The following is a 23,035-nucleotide window of genomic DNA, read 5'->3' on the forward strand; positions in this document are numbered from 1 at the left end:
CTTCTTCCATCTCACCATTGTTTTGGCCTGGTCCCTTTTAAGTTTTGCAGCTTTTCTATCATCGATCAACTTCCACGATCAATCTTGGATCAACTGTTCCTTCAATCTTTCTAGACGTCTCTCCGCGACGTTTGGGTGCACTCTGTGGTAGTATATCTGAGGTTTCCCCAGAGGTCTTCTACATCCGCCATCTCTTTAAGAGGGGCGAAGCAGTTGCTCAGTTCCAGGGTGAAAGCATCTGTGACGTAGGGGTCTTTGAACTATAGCAAACGGTCTCTTTGGTATGGGATGCCTTTGGTTAAAGAGCTTGAGCTTGATATCTGCCCTGACTAGGTAACGATCAGATCCAACGTCTGCTTCTCTGTAGACCCTTGTATCGTGCTGTGATGACCTCAACTTTTGGCAGACGCATATGAAGTCGATCTTGTTGACATTTCGCCCGTCTGATGATTGCCAGGTCTCCCCATTCCCCATTGTTACTGATGAGAGCAGATGACGCATGGTCACCGATCATGGTTTCGAGCCAATCTTCAGGTCGTGATTCGGGATGTTGTAGAAGATGTCTTGGAGTTTTTCATAAAAGTTGTCCTTTGCGGTGTCATCCGCACTGTCCATAGGTGCATAAACTCGCACCATGGGCACTTTGGCATGTCCATGGGCAAAACGGGCTGTGATGATCCGATCATTAATGAGCTTCCAGCCGAGGAGTGCTTTCATCACTCGTTTGCGGAGGATAAGACCTACTCCACGTTAGTGCCGTTCTTCATGACCCACATACAAGATGGTCTTGCCGTCACTGCTAATTCGGCCAATTGTCATCCATCTAACCTCGCTGATGCCAAGGATGTCCAGCCATAGTCATCAAATGCCCATAGTAACTGAGCGAGTCAACCACAGTCAACCATATATAGAGTTCTGACATTTGTATAACATTACATAACATAATCCCAAGGCTTCGCAAATTACAAAAACATAATGATGTTCAAATGAATTCAGTGCAGTAGAAACCAGAGCAGATGCATGTTCACATTGATTGATCCTTATTTATCACATTGACTGATTAGTTCCTTATTTCTAAAACAGGAAAATTATAGGAAAATAAAAACAAAGTATGTTATAATTTAAATATAATAAATACATTTTCTTCTCTTATGCACATTATATTATATATATATGATATATATTGGGGTTCTTTCATTACCCTTCATAAACATAGCTCTGTGTTGCAGTCTAACACATCTACATCTGCAAACTAATCTATGTAATTAAGCAAATGATAAAAAAAAAGAAAACTATAAAACAAACAAACAAACCTGAGTCTAGAAAATGCTTCTTCTTTACATCCTCTTTGCATATTGTGAATAAGGCACTTTTAGGAAGAACAAATTACAAAATATGCATTCTTCTGTTAACTGGGTTCATAATTTAATTGTTAAAATTAACAATACAGATAGAGTGCACTTAACCTGGTGAAACTGTGACTACTACCGCATACAGATATACAGTTACATATACAATGCTTGTAATTCATACATGTTAATTATTGCATTGAATAATTTAAAAATGTATAGTACTATGTATTATAGCCTCTAGTTAACAGTGTAGGAATCTGTGATTTTATCTTTTAATCAACAACCTAGAGATAAAGTATATATTAGTTTGAATTCAAAGACAGATTCTGGCTCTGAATGTAGCTTTTAGAATAAATATTAATATTACAATTTATACTATTTTTATATTACAGACAGTTTGACAATTTGGTAGTGATTTGTGGTAGCGTGTTAAGGGCCATCAGGCCAAGACTGAGGGTGTGGTTTAACTGAAGCTAACAGCATAGGAAACAGACACGCATTTAGAAATAAAATGACATGTGAGTTTTTGCAGGGGCTTGTCAAAGATTTACTCAACGTGGCCCCGAGTACACACTGAAATATTCTGTGGCAAAAACGGTTTAATAGAACTTGCATTAAGGAGAGAGATGATATGGCAGCTGGTGTGTGTGGTAAGATGATCTTCAACCACTCTGGTTTCCTCTCAGGAAGTGGGTGAGGAGCTGAGAGATGTTCCTTCAATTTCTAGACAGCATCAAGTTCACGGTTCATTCCTCTGTGATTTACAGTAAAACCCATTTCCCCCTCAAGTAAGTCAATATTATACCAAATCAAATGTACAATAATTAACTGGATAGTGATCAAATAAAATGGTAATGCTTAAATATAGGGTTATGTCTACATTAAATGTTCATTAGTTAATTCATTAATTAGTTGTCAAATGTGTTAAAATAGCATATCAATATGTAACTTTCCACACAAATTTAAACTCTCTCTTATGAAAAAAATAAATAAAATACATTTATAAATTTAACCAAAACATTTATAAACTTCAACCAATATGAACACTATAATTCATGATAACTAATGAATTAAATCAACTATGTAGTTGTGTGCATTTTTAAACTTTGAAGCCCCCTACAGTTAAGTTTGTGGAATTCACTTGTAAATGTAATCACAGTTGCAAGTACTGTGGATTTGTTGCTGCAATAAAGCGATCCATCATTTTCCAGAATGCACCATAAAACCAATGAGCAAAGACCAGAGATTTTCTTACAGAGCTCAGAAATGAAACCGTGACTAAGCTTATTTCATACTAGAAAATTATTGATGGCTGCTATAAAGGATATTGGGTCATGACGTAATACCAGCTGTTTAAACACATGAAGTTTTAATTTATGTTGTGGTTAACAGTCATCCGTGTCCCTGACATGCACTTGTCTGTGATTCAAGGTAGAAGGAGGAACTTCGAGGTATGAGAAAGTGTGAGGTACAGAAAAGACTCAAGTCCGACTATGAGGACATGGTTTATTTTATTAAAGGCATAGCTGATTCCAGTTTACAAGTGTCCACAAAGAGACAAGAACACAATAAATCAAGCCCATTATAGAAGGAGATATCCTCACCCCCAACTATTCCCTGACAAAATCCTCTTTAAAAAAAAAAAAAAGAAAAAAAAAAAAATCCCTTGACTGGATATCTCCCTCATCCAAAATACAAGGCATTCTGAAATATGGATTTCATGCAGAATCAGTGACAGACTGAATTTAGAGTCGGGACAAACTGTCTTAGTGGTAATTTGAATGTAAAAAGCTGGCTGTTATATTTTCTTTTAGCTTTACTATTGGAATGTTATATTACGGCCCAGAGGCACAAGGCTGTTGTCCTGTGATCAGCATTGTAATGTACGTCACTACAGAAGCCACAATAAAAAAAAAAAAAAGGAATACTGAACAACAGGGGAAAAATCCACATTTACAATGCATTGAGATAGAGGGTATCGAAAAAAGCACATCCACACAAGACCGTGCACCAAAAGTCATCCAAAATAAAAGAATTTTAAGAATATTGGGCATTCACAGCAACCAATCAGAGCACTGGCTTCTGAAACTTGATGAACGATTTTAATAGGAAAACAAAAGATGAACAAAATGGGGCACACGGCTCCCACTGAAACTTTGCTTGTAGATTCTTCCGCAGATGATACTTAGACTGAACTCAACTTTTATGGTTCCATTTAATCATTTATTCCTCTATTTTTTTTTATACAATTTTAAATGCAACAAGAGAAGCACAATCACACAGCAAATAGACACATCATTTAAAGTTCGTCTTTAATAAAATGTTCTCTACTCAAAAATAAAAACACGCTTTATTCTCATCATACGAGAGAGTATGTCTTTCATATAACCTTCGCCGAACAAAAACATCTTACTTAACCAGGAAGAAATGACCACTGTGAATGCTTTCTAGATATTTCAGCCTATCCAACGCAAACCCCTGGCCCCAGAACATCTCTACCAAACAGTGGCACCCACAAAAGGTCTCAAAGGCCTACTCAGTGCTATATCCTCTACTGAAAAGAGAACAGTTACAATATTTGCTTTTTACTTCGAAGAAAAAACCAAACAGGCTGCGAACAGGGCGTCTATGACGACTTGTCCCTTTTCTAGCTTGAGAAACATGGCCATGTGACGCTAACCCAAGGCAACCGATCCTATACGTAACAAGATTTCAGAATGAAGCAGTAATCGGGCTTGACGCTCTTCCTCAGAGACAACTTTTTAGTGCTAAGTGTAACGGGAGCTGAGGGACTTTTCGGAGGTACGTTCTGTGGTTTTAAACCGAGTACAGTGGCTGTGGGAAATTGAGTTTCACCAGTTCACATCCCTTTCTGCCGAGCTAACAAGCGTCACAGCTAGCCCCGTTCTCCTCACCCCTACAGTGCCAACTGTGATTCCGATGCTAACGATTCCTTAAAACAAAAATAGAGAAAGAACAAAAAAAGGAAGAGCAAAAACACAGACCAGGCACAAAGAGAGCTGATAAAGCTTAAAACTATTAATAAAAAGGCAGAACAAGAACAAAAGAAGCCGTTATGCGTTTAAGCTAGAGAATAAAGTAATGAGGAGAGGAGGGAAAAGGGGAAGCACACATTTATAGCGAATGAACTCCCCCGTTAGCAGTAAACTATTCAACATATTTACTGAATAATATTTCAGAGAGCTAAAACTGCTACAGAACAAGTCACAAAATACAGTATTGTTAATAAATGCAGTCTCTATTGCAGCTAATGATACTACATCCTACATCTATAGTCTAACCCCCAACTCCGCTTGATACTGATCGAGCTATAATGTCGCTATGAGCTTCATAATGGTTCGAACTTTAGAGACGTTCCCTGTCCCGTTCTGCGAACTCTTCTTACAAAACAACAGACTGTACATGACAACACCATGATCCATGCCTGTGTCAATCTAATATCCGAGCACATTCTCTAGAAGTGCACTTTCACGCCGTTCGCATCATCCTTCATTCATTTTTTTATTTATTTATTTTTTATTCTGAACACAGCGACAGGAATCCCTCTGAGAAAATGAATCCAGACTTGGAATAAAAACACAAAACCAGTCCTTCTTGCTTTTTTTTTGTCCCTCGTATTACCACATCTGCCGTCAATAAACATCCCTTTCTGACACGCACACACCCAACTCCTTAACGTACGGCGAGCCGGTCACAGAGAGAGATTTAAGCAGGGGGCATGAGGGTGTCTAGTCCAGAGTCTTAAGTCCAGATGAGACAGGAGAATGACCTTTGACCCCCCCCCCAGAGGAAGAGAGGTGTTGCAATCAGAGAGAGTTTGTCCCCCTCAGAGTCAGTGTTCTGCAGCGGCTACGTGCGGAGCAGCGTGACGGGTCAGGTGCTTGCACGCCCTCACAGGGAGAGAGACAGAGTGAGTGAGAGAGATAGAGGAGAGGAGAGGGCTGCACGTCCCTCGTCGGTCAGGCGAGCGGTTCGTTTTGAGCCTGTCGCTTCACATCGTTTGCCGTCTCCAGCTTCTGCGCGCAGGTAATGCCGGAAATTTCCGATTGGAGCTTGTGGTGTTTCACCTCTTTTGTTGAATCATGTTTCACACATGTGCGTCTTCCTGTGGACTCTCAGTGTGGCGGGTTCATGTTGCCATGACCGCGCTGCTGCTTCTGTTTCTGCTGCATCAGGAGCTGCTCCAGAGCAGACGGACCGGGCTGCATCATAGAGCTCGACCAGATTGACTACACAAAAAGGGATAGAAGAAAGGGAATATGGAGGCTAATTAAGACTAAAGTAAAATGATAAAATATATAACAACTCTGTTGTTGGCCAGTGAATGTGTAGAAAACAGTACACACTAAATATTAGACAGAACATCCCATGCTACCTTGAAACTGTCAAGGAGGACAGTGGAGGAGTCCTCCATTGGCATGTCCTGGGCTGCCCAGCTGCTGGTTTGCGCCCCCTGGTGCCAGCTGTTGGTATCTGTCACAGAGGAGGACGAGGCAGAAGGCAGGTAGTCCAACCCAAAGCCGCTCACACCTGAAAGACAGTATATGATTAACAGTTTATTAACTACTACTTATGGTCAATCAGGCCATTTCATTTTAAGAATGTAAATAATACAAGCATAACAACTGCTATTAAATGTATATTCATTCTACATAACATTTACTAAAACATACAAATAATTTAAAATGAAACAAAGTTGGTGTGGGGGGGGGGTGGGTTGAACTTGTAAAATGAACAGACTTTCTACTTCTTTATTCTATAATCATGTTGTAGTATAAAGAAAGTAAATACCATAGCCTACAGTGCAGTCTGACACTGGTCAGTGGTAATAAAGATGACTAAAAGAAGAGACACATAAACCAAAGGAGCACACTCTCTGCATGGGAATAACCAATATTACCAGTTTTCTCAGCCTTCCAGCGATCGGTACCACGGCGGTCTCTGCTGTCTGGCGTCCCAATGGGGCCAAAGTTGGAAAAGGGCAGAGAGCCATGGCTGTGGGTGGGAGGGGAGGAAGGCAGGCTGCTTGGGTTGGAAGAGTGAGGGGACTGACTGGCTGGTGTAGAATGATCTAGAACAACAAAAGATAGGAACAAATCATTAACAAACTGATCCCCTGTACAATCTAAAATTACGGCTATGAACAAAATTAAACATCGTTAAATGATTTCTATAATTGATCCTATTCTACAGTAGATCAAAATTACAACATGGTACCTGAGCTAGCAGGAATGGAAGGGGACCATGGATTTCCTTCAAATAGGGAGTAGAGTGAAGGCTCCTGGTGCATCATGGGTATGTCCGGCTTAGACACAGGAGCCATATTTTTACCATAGGCTTCGCTAAAAATGCTGTTCTGGTAGGAGTTCTCCTGTAAACAACAACAAAAGCTATTTAATCAATATTTTATTTTCTTTTTGCCTTTTTGCGACTAGCTTTGATAGATATACCGGAGATAGGTCAGAAAACGGGGAGAATACTATCTGGAAAATATTGGGTTATTGCACTTCATAATTTTTTATTAAAAAAGATTTTGTATTTTCATTACCAGTCAAAGCATGTTTGGAAAGTAAGAATATAGCAACACCCAGCCCAAAAAAAGCACAAAAACTGGTTATGTTTAGAATGAAAACACTGCCACCTGGTGATTTTTGATTTAAAATGCAAGACTAAAGTGATTGTTTGAGAAAGAGAAAAGCAGTTTTAGGCTACCTGAATGGAAAATCGGGGGAGAAGAGAGGATTGACCAATCACATCAGCTCCACTGTCTAGTCGGGACTGATTTGGCAGCTACAGATAGAGAGAAGCAAAAAAGATGAGAACTCCGCAATAGACATGCAAGTTCCAACACCGATCAATCATTTCCAACAGACCACAGTAGTAGGAAAAAATATATATTTCCAGAAAGCCAAACATTATTTATAACAAATAATTTGTATAAAATTATTAATAAACAAAAATAAATTATACCAATACATTAATTTAAATCTGAATAGCCTTCTTCAATATGGTTTTAAAAGTATTCCAGGATGTGCCTCGAAGTTACATGTGTCCCATACATTTATAATTCCTTAGTTTCAATTACTTTTATTATTTGTGTATTCCAATATGTGGAAAACGGTAATAACAATTTAGTAGTTATTACCAAACTGCTATTGGACACAGGAAACAGATTTTTTGTTTTGTCCACAGAAGCATATATGTAATTTCTATATCCACTCCAGCCTGACGACATGATAGGAGGAGAACTACATACAAACATGTTCCTTCCAGGAGCAGAATTAAGAGGGCCAGCCAAGGCCTGGTAGAAATCATGAGGTTTAGTAAAGAGCAGCTCCTCCTCCTCCTCAAAGTCCGCCAGAGTCTTTAACAGGTCTGGGGGCAGAAGAGGGGAGCTCTTGTTGTCCTAGTGAAAGACGAGGCACAAAGGGGAAGGAAGGAGAGACAGAGGGAGGGAGGGAAAGGGATGAGAGAAACAGGATGTAAGAAAAAAGGAAGCAGCCTGTCATAGCTGAGAAAAACAGCAGCCTGTGAAGATTAGTGCGATTCTCAACCTGATTTCTGTTTGCGACCTGTGATAAAGCTGTTTGACTTACTCAAAAGTCAAATAGTCTTTCAAACAACACAGAAACGCATCTCAGAATGCTTCAGAGCAGTTAAACAGCTAGAGGTGGAAACGTGAAAGAAGAGATGAAAAATTAGAAAGCATGCGCGGAGATCAAGTTTCAATAAAACAAAGTATGGCTGTAAATGATCCCCAGCTAAAGCCGGAAAACTATGATAATCATAGTCATAACAGATATTGTACAGATGCTAAGCCCGTAGAAACAAAAGGGCAAGTGGAAGCAAGTGACTGAGAATAAGGACTGAAGCTGTGTTCGGAAAGGAATGCTTGCTTACTACTTAGGGAACACTGCGCCAAGCAGTACACTATTAATAAATAACATGAACACATTATGAAAACGTTTAAAGCATTTATGAACTATATTGCATGTTTAACCTCATGTTGTCCTTTTTAAATTCATGAATGATGAAAGTTATTAATTTGGAAATCAAATATTTAAAATCCAAATCTGTTTAAAACGTCTTGCCACTTGGCCGTCTGAAATAAAATATTGCATTTAATTACATTATGCAATTAGTTTCCACAAAAATATTAGGCAGCACATAATGGTAAGAAATATTTCTGGAGCAGCAAATCAGCGTATTAGAATGATTTCTGAAGGATAGCGAGACGCTGAAGACTGGAGTAAATGGCAGTTGGAAATCTTTGCCATCAATAAATTACATTTGAAAATATATCAAAATGTCATAAGCGAACCTTCCGGTGAAAAAACAGCCGACTTCTCTCAGGTGATGTATACAGGACTTAAATCATTGAAACCCTGCCTTTTGCATGATCATTTTGCACCATTTGTGAGTGCAATGGCCACATCTCAAAATACAATCCACAGCCCAAAGAACAATCCATTTTACAATCCAAAGAACCATGTTCCCATTTATTTTCTTTATGATGATGCGTTACTCTCAGATGTGCGTCACAACACAGAAGAAATTATCTGTCACTACTTCCGTTTTCACAATATGATTGTTTTTGTACACACAGTATGCATACTAAATATTGAGTAATAGGATATAATGCTATTATCAAATCATGTTAATATTACCGTATTTTTCGGACTCTAAGTAGAAGTCGCATCAGTCCAAAAATACGTCATGACAAGGAAAAAAAACAAAAGTTGCACTGGACTATAAGTCGCATTTGTTTAGAACCAAGAACCAAGAGAAAACATTACCGACTATAGCCACAAGAGGGAGCTCTATGTTGTTCAGTATAGACTACAAGAGCAGTGAGCAGCATAGAGCGCACTCTCGAGGCTGTAGACGGTAATGTTTTCTCTTGGTTCATGTCAAATTAATTTTGAAAATAAGTCGCACCTGACTATAAGTCGCAGGACCAGCCAAATTAAGAAAAAAAGTGTGACTTATAGTCCGGAAAATACGGTATGTTAAGCCTGTCTGTAACATAACTACGTTTGTCTAAACAGAAGACAAAGAATGCTAACTTCATATGGAGGGCCTCTGGGCATGTTCTCCTGGTCAGCGCAGAAGACTCCAGGCTGACGTTTGCTCATCCTGTCCCCCATTCCACTCCTGCCCTCTCCTCCCATATGGTAAGAAGGCTCCCAGTAGAAATCTTGCATTTTGACCTCTGGAAACTTCATCTTCTTGTCCATGCTGGGCTGAGGCGGCTGCATGCTCATGGGGTGCTCAAAGAGTTTCATTGGGTCCTGGCTGGGCATGAAGAAAGGCTGTTTGACTGGAATCTGCATGGGCATCTTCTGCATGGTGGGCTGAGTTTGGTGCTGGTTCCACATTTGACCAGGCTGTTCAGGCACCTGCATGTAAGACTGCAAGAACAAAATAAAATTAGAGAAAATAGAGACATTACCCAACAAGGTCAGTAACATGCATGTTTCTAAGTAGTTGCCATGGTAATCGGACTTGTCATAGAAACAGCAGAGCAGATATTGAACCTCAGCACCACGAGAGCCAATGAAATGGGCATAATAAGCCAAACAAAAGCGTCACGTTACCTGTTGCATGCTGTGATGATGTGGTGGACTTTTTCCAAGCTGGGAGCTCTGCTTTGTGGGCGACTGCTGCTGCTGCTGCTGCTGTTGTTGTACTTGAAGCTGTACAGATTGTTGCAAGGCCTGCTGGGATTGCTGTGTAGGGGAAGGCTGTGGAGGGCCTTGGTTTAGGGCTCCAGGACCCGAAGGTCTCTGCTGGCTGTAGGGAATGTGTGAGGGTTTGCCCGTCTGGACCGGATTGGCAGATTGAGGGTGGGAAGCAGTCTGGAGGAAGGGTGCAGGCACGGATACACCTGTTGGGAAGGTAAACCCTGGGCTCAGGGAGAATGCCACAGGAGGAGGGATCACATATGCTGGTGGGGGGAAACCTGAAGAAGAAGAAAAAAAAAAAGGAAGTGAGGAAGTGAACAGCCCATGTGTTAATAATGTTCAGGTGTGGAATGTAGGAAGTGTGTGAGGGTACCTGGTCTGCTGGGCAGAGGGGGGAAAGCTCCTGGGTGATGGATGGGGATAAACTGTGAAGAGCATGTTGTTTGAGTCTGTGTAACTGGAGTCTTCCTCGCCTCAGACACTGGAGTCTTCCTCATCTCAGTCTGAGTCTTCACCTTGCAGCAAATCAAAGCGGAGATCAGGAGGTGTTGACACATTTGAAAAAGAATTACAACAAAATAAGGCTCTCTCTTACCTGTTTCCCAACCTCTGTTGTTTTATCATGACTGTTTTTCTTCACCTCGCTCTTTCTCTTGCCCTCTTTCTTCTGCTCGTTCTTCCCTTGTATTCCATTTCCTTTATTAAATCCAGCTCTGTCCTTCCCTGCATCCCTCTGGTTCTGGATCGGTTCTCTACTCTGCTCTCGAGGTTTGATGTTCTCTTTGAAGGTGACCACAGGTCTCTCACTGCCATCCAGCCCACTGTTCTGATTCTTTCCCGCCGAGAGGACCGACTTCAGGCCCTGGGTGCTGTCGTTCGGGGTCTGCTCACCATTAGAGGACTCCTGGAGGACAGGTGAGTCTTTTTCCTGTGGCTCTTCCACTACCATCTCAGGGATATCAGTGATGAAGAGCAGAAGGCCATCACTTATGCGACACTGGATCAACCTGTTGATGCCAAAAGTAAAAATTACGTTTTTGCACACACACACAAGGAAATGCAACAAATCAAAAAAGGGGATCAAATGCAAATAAAAGCAAAGAAAAATTAAAATGACAGACGTCAAGAAAGTCCTAGAAAGCCATAGAAATGATGAATAGAAAATGAAACAACAGCTTACCGTGGTTGGTTGTCAGCCACCCACTTGCCTACGCTGATGAGTCTCTGGTGTCGGGAATGAATTAACAGGCTCTCTTTGCCAACCACGATACTCTGATGCCCTTTAGAGAAGTCCAGCATTCTGAAACCATTAAATAAGAGCCTTAAGAGAACAAATACAGCTAAAATAGTTATGTGTGTGAAATAAGGAGTTAAAACAAGAACAGCGATCAATTAATCATGAAGAATTACCGCAGAGCAGGCCGAAGGGCTAGAAAGCCCTGCAGTTCAAACTCCTCGGGAAGTGGAATCACTGTGAAACAAACAATCATGGCTATTAACAAAAAGAAAAGAAACGTTCATGAGGAAATTCCAGCGTGTGATGCAGTGCTCACTACCTGACACATTTGACACATCCTCCTCCTTAGGCTGAAAGCTGTTCAGAATGGACACCAGCCATGGCCAGATGCTGTGAGATGCCAAAGATGTGTCATCTTAACAGTATTCAATACCTCAAAATCTTCGCTCAAGCAGAATCATTTTAAAAAGACAAAAACAGACATTCCGTGCAATGGATGGTGGGTATTGTTCCTGGGATTATGCAAGTTGTGGATTAAAGAGACCCGGGCTATTTAGAAACTACCTCAAGTTCCCCATCAAATATAAACACATTCAAATGCTAAATCAACGTTCTTCGGTTTTGAAATAGTGTTCAGTACTATGGTCACAGGAGAAAAAGAAGCCTTTCTTACTACTGTTGTTTGTCCAGAGCACTTTCATTAAACACACTGGGTCGAAGCCTCAGCCAGTCCAGAGACACTTTGATGGCAGGAAGAGGGCACTCCCCCATGATCTCCTCTCGGTTCTTATTGAGTAAAGCTCGGCTTAGCATCACACCCAGGAAAGACACTAGGGAAAGACATTAACATTATAGCATTGCACCAACTAGAGTTACAAGTTTTATTTGCAGAATCGATCACCACATTTTAAACATTTTGCACAATGACATTATATAATTAAATTTTCTTCAATGGTCCCAATAATAATCAATCATGGGTAGTCAGTTTTCAACATTTCACACTATATTTCTATATTTATTAGATCAATAAACCAGCGAAACAACCAAAAACATTTAGAGCTAAAAGTGGTATAACATTAGCGTAATACGATTATTTTTTATCACTCATTCATCAAGGATGCATTACATTTCAAAAGTCAAAGTAATGCCATTTATTACATTACAAAAGATTTACATAAAAAATATTAAGCGGCACAACTGTTTCTGACACTGATAATATTAAGAAATGTTTCTTGAGCACCAAGCCAGCATATTAGAATGATTTCTGAAGGATCATGTGACACTGAAGAATGAAGTAACAGCTGCTGAAAATTCAGCTTTGCATCACAGGATGGTATTATAAAATATATAAACATAGAAGAAAAATTACTTTAATTTGTAATAATATTCACAATATTACCGCACTTTAACTGTATTTTTGATCAAATAAATAGAAACTTAAGAAATTACCCCCTTAAACTTTTGAATGGTGTGTTTTAGTGTCTTTCAAAATTACAAGCGGTAATGTACTTAACCCAGAATTTAAAAAGACCATAAGACTTGGCTTGAGAACAGTGTGAAAAGAAAGCCATACTGAAGAGGCCGAGGAGCTGAATCCAGCTGATCTGCTCATCCGAGCTGTAGCTGTGCTCATCTGCCTCATTGCTGAAGTCTCGGAGGTGGTGCAGTTCAAACAGGTTTATCACTGTGATGTGGACCAGCTGCTGGGAGCTGAAGGCTTTCTGCAAAATCAGCCTCTGTGGAGCGCATTAGTAGGAAGATTAAGGAGCATGCAAATTCAAACTAAGAAAGACTAATGAGACAGAAATCTGTCAAATATCTGCCGCCTTACATTAATGGGGAAAAATGACATGAAGTGCTACAGCCGGTGGTTTTGGCCTTACCTGGAACTGCTCCTCTAGTTTCTCTCTCAGGGTGTTCAACTTATCCAGGCTTTTGCAGAGATAAACATGGCCGTGGAACTTGATGAAGGCCTTAATAAAATCAGACACGCTCCATTTTGTTTTGACCTCATCCCGGCTGTGGATTAAACAGACACAAGAGAATTAAGCACTAGTTTCCTACTTGCATATGATAGTGTGAGCAAAACTTTATGATCCAATAAATGTAAATATTCTGACCTTTCTAGGGCCTTGGAAAGAGCTTTCTGTAGGTTGGTGGAGGCAGCTGGAAAGGGGAATTTGACAGCAATGCTTCTGCAGTAGTAGAAGATTGTTGTGAGGTGGTCTCCTTTAGAGGAAGCCAGGATGGCCAGCTGATTGTAAGGTTGACCTGAGAGCAGAGGGGAAAATATCACTTTTAATTCATTCGTTATATATATATATATTCACATGTCAGTGGCGTGCTTGAGAATGTGAAAACAAAACCAACCATTTGAGGGAACAAGTTGAGCTGCATGTCTGTAGTACGACTCAGCCTGGCTGGTTTGGTTCCGATAACGCGCTGTGGATTGCATAAAATAAACCACAACCAATTAAATCCTCCCATTCTTTCATATTAATAAGGCAGCAAAGCAGTTTGCTGGTTTTCTCGGGAAACTAGCTACAAGAAATCTGAGTGAGCTCACCAATGTCTCCAAGATGGACAAGACAGTGCTGGCAGATGTAGGAACAGGAGCTGGGTTGGGGCTTCACTATGGCACTGGTGCTGCTCTGTTTATTGCTGATGATGCCAAGCTGAGATGACTTCACACGGCAAGGCAAGTCCACATTAAACACCGTGCACAGCTCCTGCAACAGCTAAGGATCAAGAGAGAGAGATTTTTTTTTTATATATATAAAAGTAGGGCTGGACGATATGACCAAAAATCAAGGCCTTGATTAAATAAACGATTATTTTGTTTTTGTTTGTTAGCCCTCACAGTTCACTGACAAGGTTTGTACTGTAAATATGTTCAAATATTAAATGTGGGATTTTTTTTCTAATAAAAGAGTGCATTTCTTATCTTTGTGATTTGAAAATAATTAAAGGAAACACATTATTTATGGTTATTCATCAGCCGTGTTTCCACTATCGAGCTAGGACCGGCCGTGCTAGTGCGTGCCAGGTCCAGTCGCGTTTCCACTGTCACTTCCGGGGCTTGATCGTGCCTCGCCGGAGCTTCCTCGGGGCCAACGGCCAGGGTTTTTTGGCCCGACGAAAACCTTGGGCCAAAGCGGGCCAGCTGGGGCTAGAGGAGGGGTTATAAACAAAGGCGGAGCTTCTCCGTGTCTAGAGAGCGTCAGCGCGGATCATTTCAGAAAGATAACAGCTTTAACACCAGCATTAAAGACGTTTTAAAATAAGATGAGCTCAAAACTCACTCTTAGTTAGCAGCAAGTGTTTGAAATAACTTGATCCGATGTGGATTATAATCACTAAACAAGGCAGAAATATTTATAAATATTTATATATATATAAAAGACTATGCACGCTAAACATTAACGTTACCATAGTAAACATGGTAAATATGACCGCTTGGATAAATCAGACGTCAGCTTCTTATTCTCTATTACAATTGTGTATTTATTAAGTAACATTTTATCTGTCGTCTCGTTTCGTGAGTTTAGCTCAACGTTGCATATCATCAAAATATAATAATGATTTTTGTTTGGGAGCTTTTATAAAAATAGAGAGTCTGCGCTGAGGATCATTTCAGAAAGATAACAGCTTTAACACCAGCATTAAACACTTTTTTCGAGTGTCGAGCTCAAAACTCTCTTTCAGTCAGCAGCGAGTGTTTGAAATAACTTGATCCAATGTGGATTATAATCACCAAGACTGAAATATTTATAAGCGATGAAAAAGATATGCACGCTAAACATGTTACCACAGTAAACATGGTAAAATATGACCGCTTTAAGAAATCAGACGTCAGCTCCTTATTCTCTATCACAATCGTGTATTTATTAAGTAACTTATATTATATGTCACAAGCCTCGTCTCAAGAGTTTTTCTCACGTTGCCTATCATAAAAGAATAGAGCCTAATAATGTTTTTATGTTCGGGAGCTTTTATAAAAATAGCGATATTATCATTCATTCTAAATGTGACTGCTACTGTGGCTAATAAACAGAAACAGACTCGACTGAATAAGCAGGCTATTTTCATGAGCGTTAAAAAAAAAAAAAAAAAATAGAAATAAGTGTATTATGTGTGATTAATTTTGAGTCCTGATAAATTAAATCAATATGATCAACGTATCACTTATTCTATAGTAACATCGATGCTTTTGAATGTGAATATATAACAAAGCATGCAAACAAACTGCTGCTTTTATCATGTTCGTTTTGTGATCGCGCATGTTCCAGTGACTTATTTCTTAGTTCTCTGATAACTTCTCTTTGTTGGTGAAATGATGGGGTTGCGTGACGTTGTCCTGAGAGGCGTGTAAAGGGCATGTTTTAGTGACGTGCAGCGGTGCTTCAAGCTCCACTGTGGAAACCCTGCGCTATTCTGGCCTCGGTGCTACTGGCCCGGGGCTATGAGCCCCGCCCGGCCAGCTTTAAGCCCTGGCACGCACTGGCCCGACAGTGGAAATGCGGCTATTGAGTATTTAGAATAGAACAAACATTGCTTGAAATGAAAGTATTATGAAAAAAAAGTACAATTTCAGTTGTAATGTAAAAAGCAAGTTTCCTAAAAAGGTAGAAAATAAATAACTTTCTTTTTCTTTTTTCAAAAAATAAATAAATGAGTTTAAATACTGCCATATCAAAAGTAGAAAATAACCAGCATCTCTTGCAAACAAAATACATTTTAAATATTGTCATGGGAATAGTAGAAAATAATAACTTGCATCTCCATTAAACAAATATTTTAAATAATGCCATGTGCAAAAATGTAAATAGAACACTGCTGATTAAGAGCAAGAGCAGAGCAAGAGCAGGACATGGCAGCTCTAATGGCTCAGCAGGCTGTATCTCCTGTGAGCTCATAACGTTATAGATAGGGATGCACGATAATATCGGCACAACATCGGTATCGGCCGATAAAAGCTTAAAATGACAATTATCGGTATCGGCCGATATGAATATTTCTGCCGATGAGCCAAACCGATATTCTCCAAGTGAAATAATTGACCTGTTTTTTCAGATGTGAATGTCTGTCTACATTTGTAAAATAATAAATTGATGGTAGAATCAGTACAGAAGAGATACATGGATTTCTCTTCAGTAAAATTAAAGTTTAAATATATCAGTATATATTTGTATATATATCGATATCGGTATCGGCATCGGCCAAAATTATTTAGAAAATATCGGCATATCGAATATCGGCCAAAATCCAATATCGTGCATCCCTAGTTATAGATGAGAATCTGACTCATGATCACTGCTGCATGTGATCTTCATTTCAGTGATCTTGTCCGGTCACTCCATATGCAGATTAAGTATTTAATCTAGTTTCTTACTGGCCTTCCACATAGAAGGCATCTTTGCACCTAAAAACGCAAAACAAAGCGCTCAGGAATGTAAAAAAAACTACAAAAAAAAAAACAGTGCAGACTGCCTCCTCCGCCATGTTGCCATAGCAACTTGCAACTGTAAACAGAAGCTCACGACGCTCGCCCAGCCTCCACGGTCTTCTGATTGGTCCACTGTTTTGGAACTGACATTGATGAGTGGAGGATTAACTTGACACCGCATCTTAAAAAAAAAAAGCACACTCGTGCGAAATGCTGCAAAAGACGCAGGTCGGTTAAATGTTCTGAATTTCGGTTTTGATTAGGGCTGTCACTTTTGTAAAAAAAAATCATTTTCGATTTTTAAGACATAAGTGTTCATTGAACCGATTGTAAAATCGATTTTTCATGTCTAAAAAAGGGCGTTTCCTTTTTCAACGTCAAATAACGGACGGACGTAAAGAGAGCGCTGGAAACGCACAAGTCAGCAATATTTCTTATTTATTGGCATGAAGTTTCATGCAGACAGCAACAGGAGTGCAACATTCTCGAAAAAATATATATGCACAGTGGACGGCTGCCATAACAAAAGAAAAACATCACTGCAGGCTTCAACCCGGCTGCATTTATGATTTAGGCAATTCAAAAATCAACAAGATTATTTTAAATAATGATTCAATGCATTTCAAACAACTGCTCAAAAAATGAAACTTTAAATGGACTTGAGAACAGGCCATGTGTGTTTTTTTATTGAAGGTAAACGACACCTTAGGCTAGGCGGCACTAGGCAGGCATAATTGAAGGCTAGGGCCATTACAATTTTATTGGACAGGAAAACAAGTCAATCAACATTTTCGGGGTCCAGAGCAGAGCGTTTTTTATTCACTATATGTCCAGCTGTTGAGAAGACGCGCTTCGACCGCATTGATGTCCCAGGGACACTCAGGTACAGCTGCGCAAGGTGGGGGTATTACTGCCAATTTTCCACCACAAAAGCCGGTCGCTGTCAGCTTGCAATGGTCCTTTTCATAACTCATGAGGCGAATTCGCGTCTACCGCGCTGCGAGACCTCCAGACGCGAGTAAACACATCTTTACATTGACTTAACATTGAAATCATTCGCGCCAGACGCTCTATTCGCATTTGGTGCGACGTCACTGGGTCTTGTAGGCGCGTAAAAAATTGCTGGTATTTTCTGTTTAGCTTTCGCATGGCATTCAGCACTTTCGGATTTCTTTATTTTCTTTTTCTTCTTGTTTGTGAGTTTTGTTACATCTAAATTTTTTAATTGTTTAATTATTTTAAAAATAATAGTGTACATATTTGGTTAAAATCGTTTCCTTATTTACGTTTTCGAAACTTTTTTGGTTGGTCCTATCGATTGTGCAATCGATTTTCGAACTAAAAGTGACAGCCCTAGTTTCGATTACTTTTAGATTAATCTTCCAGCTCTTTATAAAAGGCACTAAGACTCTGTTCTCAACAAAGAACAGCAGACTGGCATAACAATTTGTCATGTGACAAAAATCTGGTCTGTGGTTAACAATGAGCATTACAATGAGCACTGTACAATAACGCATCTTACTTGTGTGTAGAATCCACTAGCTGCCTCAAGAAACAGGGAGAGATTGGCCTGAACTTCACTTCGATTGGGATTGGCCCTGTTCTTAGCTTGACTCTGTAGTGTGGTTATTTGATTCTTAAAAGCATGGTTCCAGCTAAAACAAAAGTGAGACAAGATGATAGTCAATCAGATATTTTCAACAAAATACACAAAACCAGGATTTCTGCATGTCAATTACATATAGCATTGTTATTGGTTTTCTTACAGATCTTGTTCCACTTTCTTGTCCAGGGCGTACTCCAGGTCAGTAACCAGCATTTTCTGGTACAAGTCCTGAAGAGCCTGCCTTGACGTCCAGACCTCTGCGGCACCAAGCTTTGAATCTGCATGACACACGGAGTGGAACATGTTAAAAGCTAACACTGCAGCCGCACTGTAGGACGTGACTGACGGAGTCTAATAGCGCCTTTCTGTTCATTTGGAGAAAGACCTGCACGTCTTAGTAACCACATTCAATGCCATGGTTACCAGAGTGACAGCGATAAGATGACAAATACAAAATATAGCAATAGACTCCAAGCAACCTCATACATCACATCAATAATTTTAATAATACGTGCAACTTACAACCAACGCACTCATATTATCAATATTTTAAAGATTACACATTAGATAAACATCTAAATACCATGATATAAGTCCTAACTAAATTAGACTAAACTAACACATACCTGTCATGTCAGCCTTCAGGGCCTCTGCCTGCCTGCTCAAAACAAGAAATGAATGTGTTAATTAATGAGGAGATGGTTGAAGAGAGAATCATTGAGCAAGGTCTGGTGAACACAGCTCTGGAGTGAACAGGAAAGCATCACAGTTCAGGGCTTCATTATTATACATTCCTCAAGCTCAAGTGCATTTTGGGATTTTTTTTATATTTGTCAAGCACATAGTTCAAGTGATTCGTGATAACATACGATTATATTCTAATTTAAAAGGCATAATTTCAGTTAGGGGGAAAAAAAACTTTTGGCTTCTCTCCTGAGGCCACAAGAGGACTCATCGTGCAAAATATTATGCAGCACGTTTCTTCAAAGTGGAATAAAATAACAGCTATCTTTGAAAAAAAAGGGCATAGTTTTTAAAATAAAGTTTATAAACCATAAATAATTAATAAAGCTGCTTAAACAATTAGAAGAAAAAAAAACAGCACCATGCATGTATGCATAGTTTAATACAAAGTAGTGGTCGACCGATATTGGAATTTTGACAGACGATGCCGATATAGCAGGGGCCGATATAAACCTATATATATATATATATATATATATATATATATATATATATATATATATATATATTAGTAGTATTTAAGAAATTTTTAATTATTTGACAAAGGATTAAACAAATGCTGTACAAATGCTGATAGATGTCCCTCTAGCAGAAGTGAGGAAAAAAAAGTTTTTATTATGTTTGAAATCTCAATATTTATCTTACACAAACGCATGGATTCGCTATGGGGGGGGGGAGCCTTTATTCACACCCCGGTGCCATGTGAGGGATGCTTTATTACAGATGTGTGCACTTTATTTCACGTCTTCTGAACTGTTGACAACAATCACATGCTTACCCCATTGAAAGACTTGGAAGAGCAAGGAGAATTTTTAACATAACTCGGATTGGATTATTCTGAAAACTGGTAAGCATTTTTTCTTTTGCCTTGTAAACTGGCCGAGGCTTCAGACCTACTTCTCTCTAACACACGTCTCATTCACACCGGTTAAATAGTGCTTGTATTGCTCATTATTTTAAGTAATTCCCGCAGGTATCGCGCTTACACCAAAAGCGCACGCACCACCACTGATCTATATTAGTGGAGCGCACAAGCCACACTCAGACGGAGTGGCTAACTGCACTAAAACATAAAACAGTCAGTTTTGGAATGTTAAATAGTTGATAAAGAGAATGCAAAAAAATGGAAATCGGCAAAGAAAATTGCAATCAGTGCATCTCTAGAATTAATGTATACAAAAAGTATTATAACGATTGCTTATATTATTAGTAACAGAAAGGCAAACATCATAATACTTTCTCGTTTGCTGTCAACATTAAGAAAATACACATTTATATTATTTAAACAAATCTTTAAATGGCTAATGAACATTTAATTTCTCAAACCATCAAACTTAGTCAAAAGTCAGCGGTGAGATCTTGTGAAGTGTGCATTTTTATCAAGCATGATCATGTGTTCAGTGTGTGACAGTCGGTCCATGTGTATTTAATGCTTTAAGCTTTAAACTCGTGATTTCAAATAATGCTGTGCTTTATGCATTTGCGTACTGTCATATTCATGTCATTTTCTCTGTGTGCTGTATGTAAAATGAGTGTTACCCTGGCTTTATTTGAAAAATATGATTCCCAACGCACACAAACGAAATTTAAACATCAAACAAGTATCTACAAAGGACGGGAAGTCGTATAAACGAGGATTTTCGAAGACGTGGTATGAGGGGAGTAAAAGGCTAATAGGCTGCGAAGTAGCTGATGCTTTATTTCCGTTGCATTTTGTTCCATCGCGAGAGCATGACAAACATCTCATGGACAACTACAGGTGTCACCGAAATGCATCATCTCTCGGAGAAGGTGAAAAAACACGAAAGAGCAAAGATTCATATCAATAATAGGGAGCAGTGTAATATAAGTCAGTAATTTAAGTAAGCAGTGTATTCTAAGTGAGGAATGTGATATAAATGAGCAGTTTAATATAAGTGAGTTGTGTAAACAGTGATTTATGTGACTTTTAAAATATAATAATTATGTGAATTATTCCTTATTAAGCTGAAACCGAAGTAAAAAGTTTTTTTGGAAAAACCACATCCTGGCGTAAGTCTTCATTTGCTGCTGTTAACACGCATATAGAAACATAACGAGAACAAGAGATTGATTCCTAATGTCCGTTTATTTATTTTTTTATGAATCCTATAGTAGTTCAGTTCCCTTTACATCTTTAAGTAGCCGTTAATTTATCAATTGAATGGGTGACTTTTCCTCATTAATCGAGCCGCCACTATATATAGGTTTAGAATTTTAATTAATTCTTGCACATGTATCCAAGACCATCAAAAAACCCAGTTTGATAAGATGGTAACATTTAGAGCAGCAGTTTTACACAAATAAAAACAACAACAATGTACAAAATTTTATAGAAAATATCATACAAAGCTAAATGTTCTGTAAGGCATAAAAAAAAAACATGTCGGATGTACAAGAGCATTGAAATATAAAATGTTGTGACTATGTAGCACTGGACCAGTTGAGCAAGTGACGATTCAAACAGCTGGCTTGAAAGTCTCTTAACAATCGACTACAACTTGACTGCTGACTTCATAAAGTGATCTGATTACATAAAAGCATAACAACATACAGCTTTTCTGTTGTCCGTTTCAGCAAGTACAAACCATAGTAATAAAGACATGTTCTCAACTCACTGTCAGTTTGGAGCAGAAATGTGCATCATCAGAGCACCATCATTCCTTCACAACACTCCTCAACAACAAACGCATCCACTCAGCACACTGCTGACAACCTTTCACGTTCAAATGGCCTGGATTTGTCATTACCAGCCACTAATTTCATTTACAAACTCCCTTGGTCGATTCATGTCACAGACACTGTTTTGAACCAACTCAAGGTTACTGAAGCATGTCAGATGCAAAAACAATGACTTGCATACCTGAAATTCTCACAGATAAGGTCTCAAAAAGTCTAAAGAAAACTCTTAAGAAATTCATGTTGATTTTGCTCCGAATCTAAACGTTATTGGTCCAAATCGATACGTCCTACAGCTAAAACGATCGAGCGACACACTAAAACAAGGTCAAACACACTTGTAAACCACATAAATAAATAAAAAAACATTAAATAACATAACAGCTTTATTAAAACGTATTACATCAGTTCACTGTCACCATTGGCTCATCACTGTAATGTATTATTCAACCTGAAATGAAAGGAAACCTGTGTACAGCAGATACGTAACAAATGAAGTCTTGTTTTTTAGGTATATTTTGAAGATGACTAGTCACCCGATGCTTTAATGTGACTAATGTAGCGAGCATGTGTGACTGGACTGTTTTCTGACTTCATCCAGTGGTATGTTTGTAGCTAACGCGGGCTAACACAGCACAGCACTTAGCATGCCCTCCCACAACAGCTGCCATTTAGACACGAGTTATCGTTAACGTTACATCAAGTAAATGTCGCGATTTGTCGAACCGCCCATCTTTCAATGCTTTTTTCAATTTTTAGGTCTAAATGTCAGCAGCTTCTTTCTGTATTCAGTTTCGTGTCTCGTTTACAGGTTCGCATGCTAACTAGCCTAGCGTCTAGCACTCCCAGCCAATGGTAGCCGAGCAACATTCCGATGAACCACATTGGGCCTCAACGTTAGAAACACGGACTCGGTCGTCAATTCGAGCCATAGAACCTCCGGATTTTACTTACCGTAAGTATTGGGCGCAGAGGTTCATCCTGTCGGATCACCAGTCTTTTAGACAACGACAGGTTCACAAGCTAAATCTACTCCCGGCGCCATATTGTCCATCACATCGTCATTGGTAGAAACGGACCAGACGTACACACAGGAGCGCGCTGAACCACGTCACAGACCCCGCCCCCTCGCTTTTCATAGCTTGTCCAAATCCAGACTGTGCGTGCATCGTAGCGAGGCTAAATACTTTAAAGGGTCCATACAGTTTGACCTCTTATTAAACTAAATCTACGGGGTAGGTATAAATC

At 39.3% G+C, this 23,035-nt stretch overlaps 1 protein-coding gene across 5 annotated transcripts; it reads right to left on the reverse strand.

Annotated features, from left to right (window-relative positions):
* Positions 1 to 2,844: 2,844 nt before the first annotated feature.
* Positions 2,845 to 22,893, reverse strand: LOC113119012 (protein SMG7-like). 5 transcript variants are annotated; one of them, XM_026288258.1, is made up of 23 exons: positions 22,742 to 22,893; positions 18,973 to 19,004; positions 18,507 to 18,624; positions 18,263 to 18,395; positions 13,861 to 14,032; positions 13,665 to 13,736; positions 13,415 to 13,565; positions 13,178 to 13,313; positions 12,868 to 13,030; positions 11,968 to 12,124; positions 11,614 to 11,684; positions 11,468 to 11,528; positions 11,238 to 11,357; positions 10,653 to 11,064; positions 10,431 to 10,566; positions 9,971 to 10,335; positions 9,440 to 9,784; positions 7,630 to 7,779; positions 7,086 to 7,163; positions 6,591 to 6,744; positions 6,274 to 6,444; positions 5,749 to 5,903; positions 2,845 to 5,602 (listed from the first exon to the last, which is right to left on the reverse strand). In XM_026288258.1, the coding sequence occupies exons 1-23, from the start codon at positions 22,765 to 22,767 to the stop codon at positions 5,489 to 5,491; spliced, it is 3,492 nt and encodes a 1,163-aa protein (XP_026144043.1). In that variant the 5' UTR covers positions 22,768 to 22,893; the 3' UTR covers positions 2,845 to 5,488. The 5 variants fall into 5 exon arrangements, with proteins under 5 accessions (XP_026144043.1, XP_026144042.1, XP_026144040.1 ...); XM_026288257.1 differs by having other exon boundaries at positions 6,591 to 6,741; positions 10,431 to 10,572; XM_026288255.1 differs by having other exon boundaries at positions 10,431 to 10,572.
* Positions 22,894 to 23,035: the final 142 nt, after the last annotated feature.

The sequence above is a fragment of the Carassius auratus genome, chromosome 2 (genome assembly GCF_003368295.1).
Source record: "Carassius auratus strain Wakin chromosome 2, ASM336829v1, whole genome shotgun sequence".
NCBI classification, from domain to species: domain Eukaryota; kingdom Metazoa; phylum Chordata; class Actinopteri; order Cypriniformes; family Cyprinidae; genus Carassius; species Carassius auratus.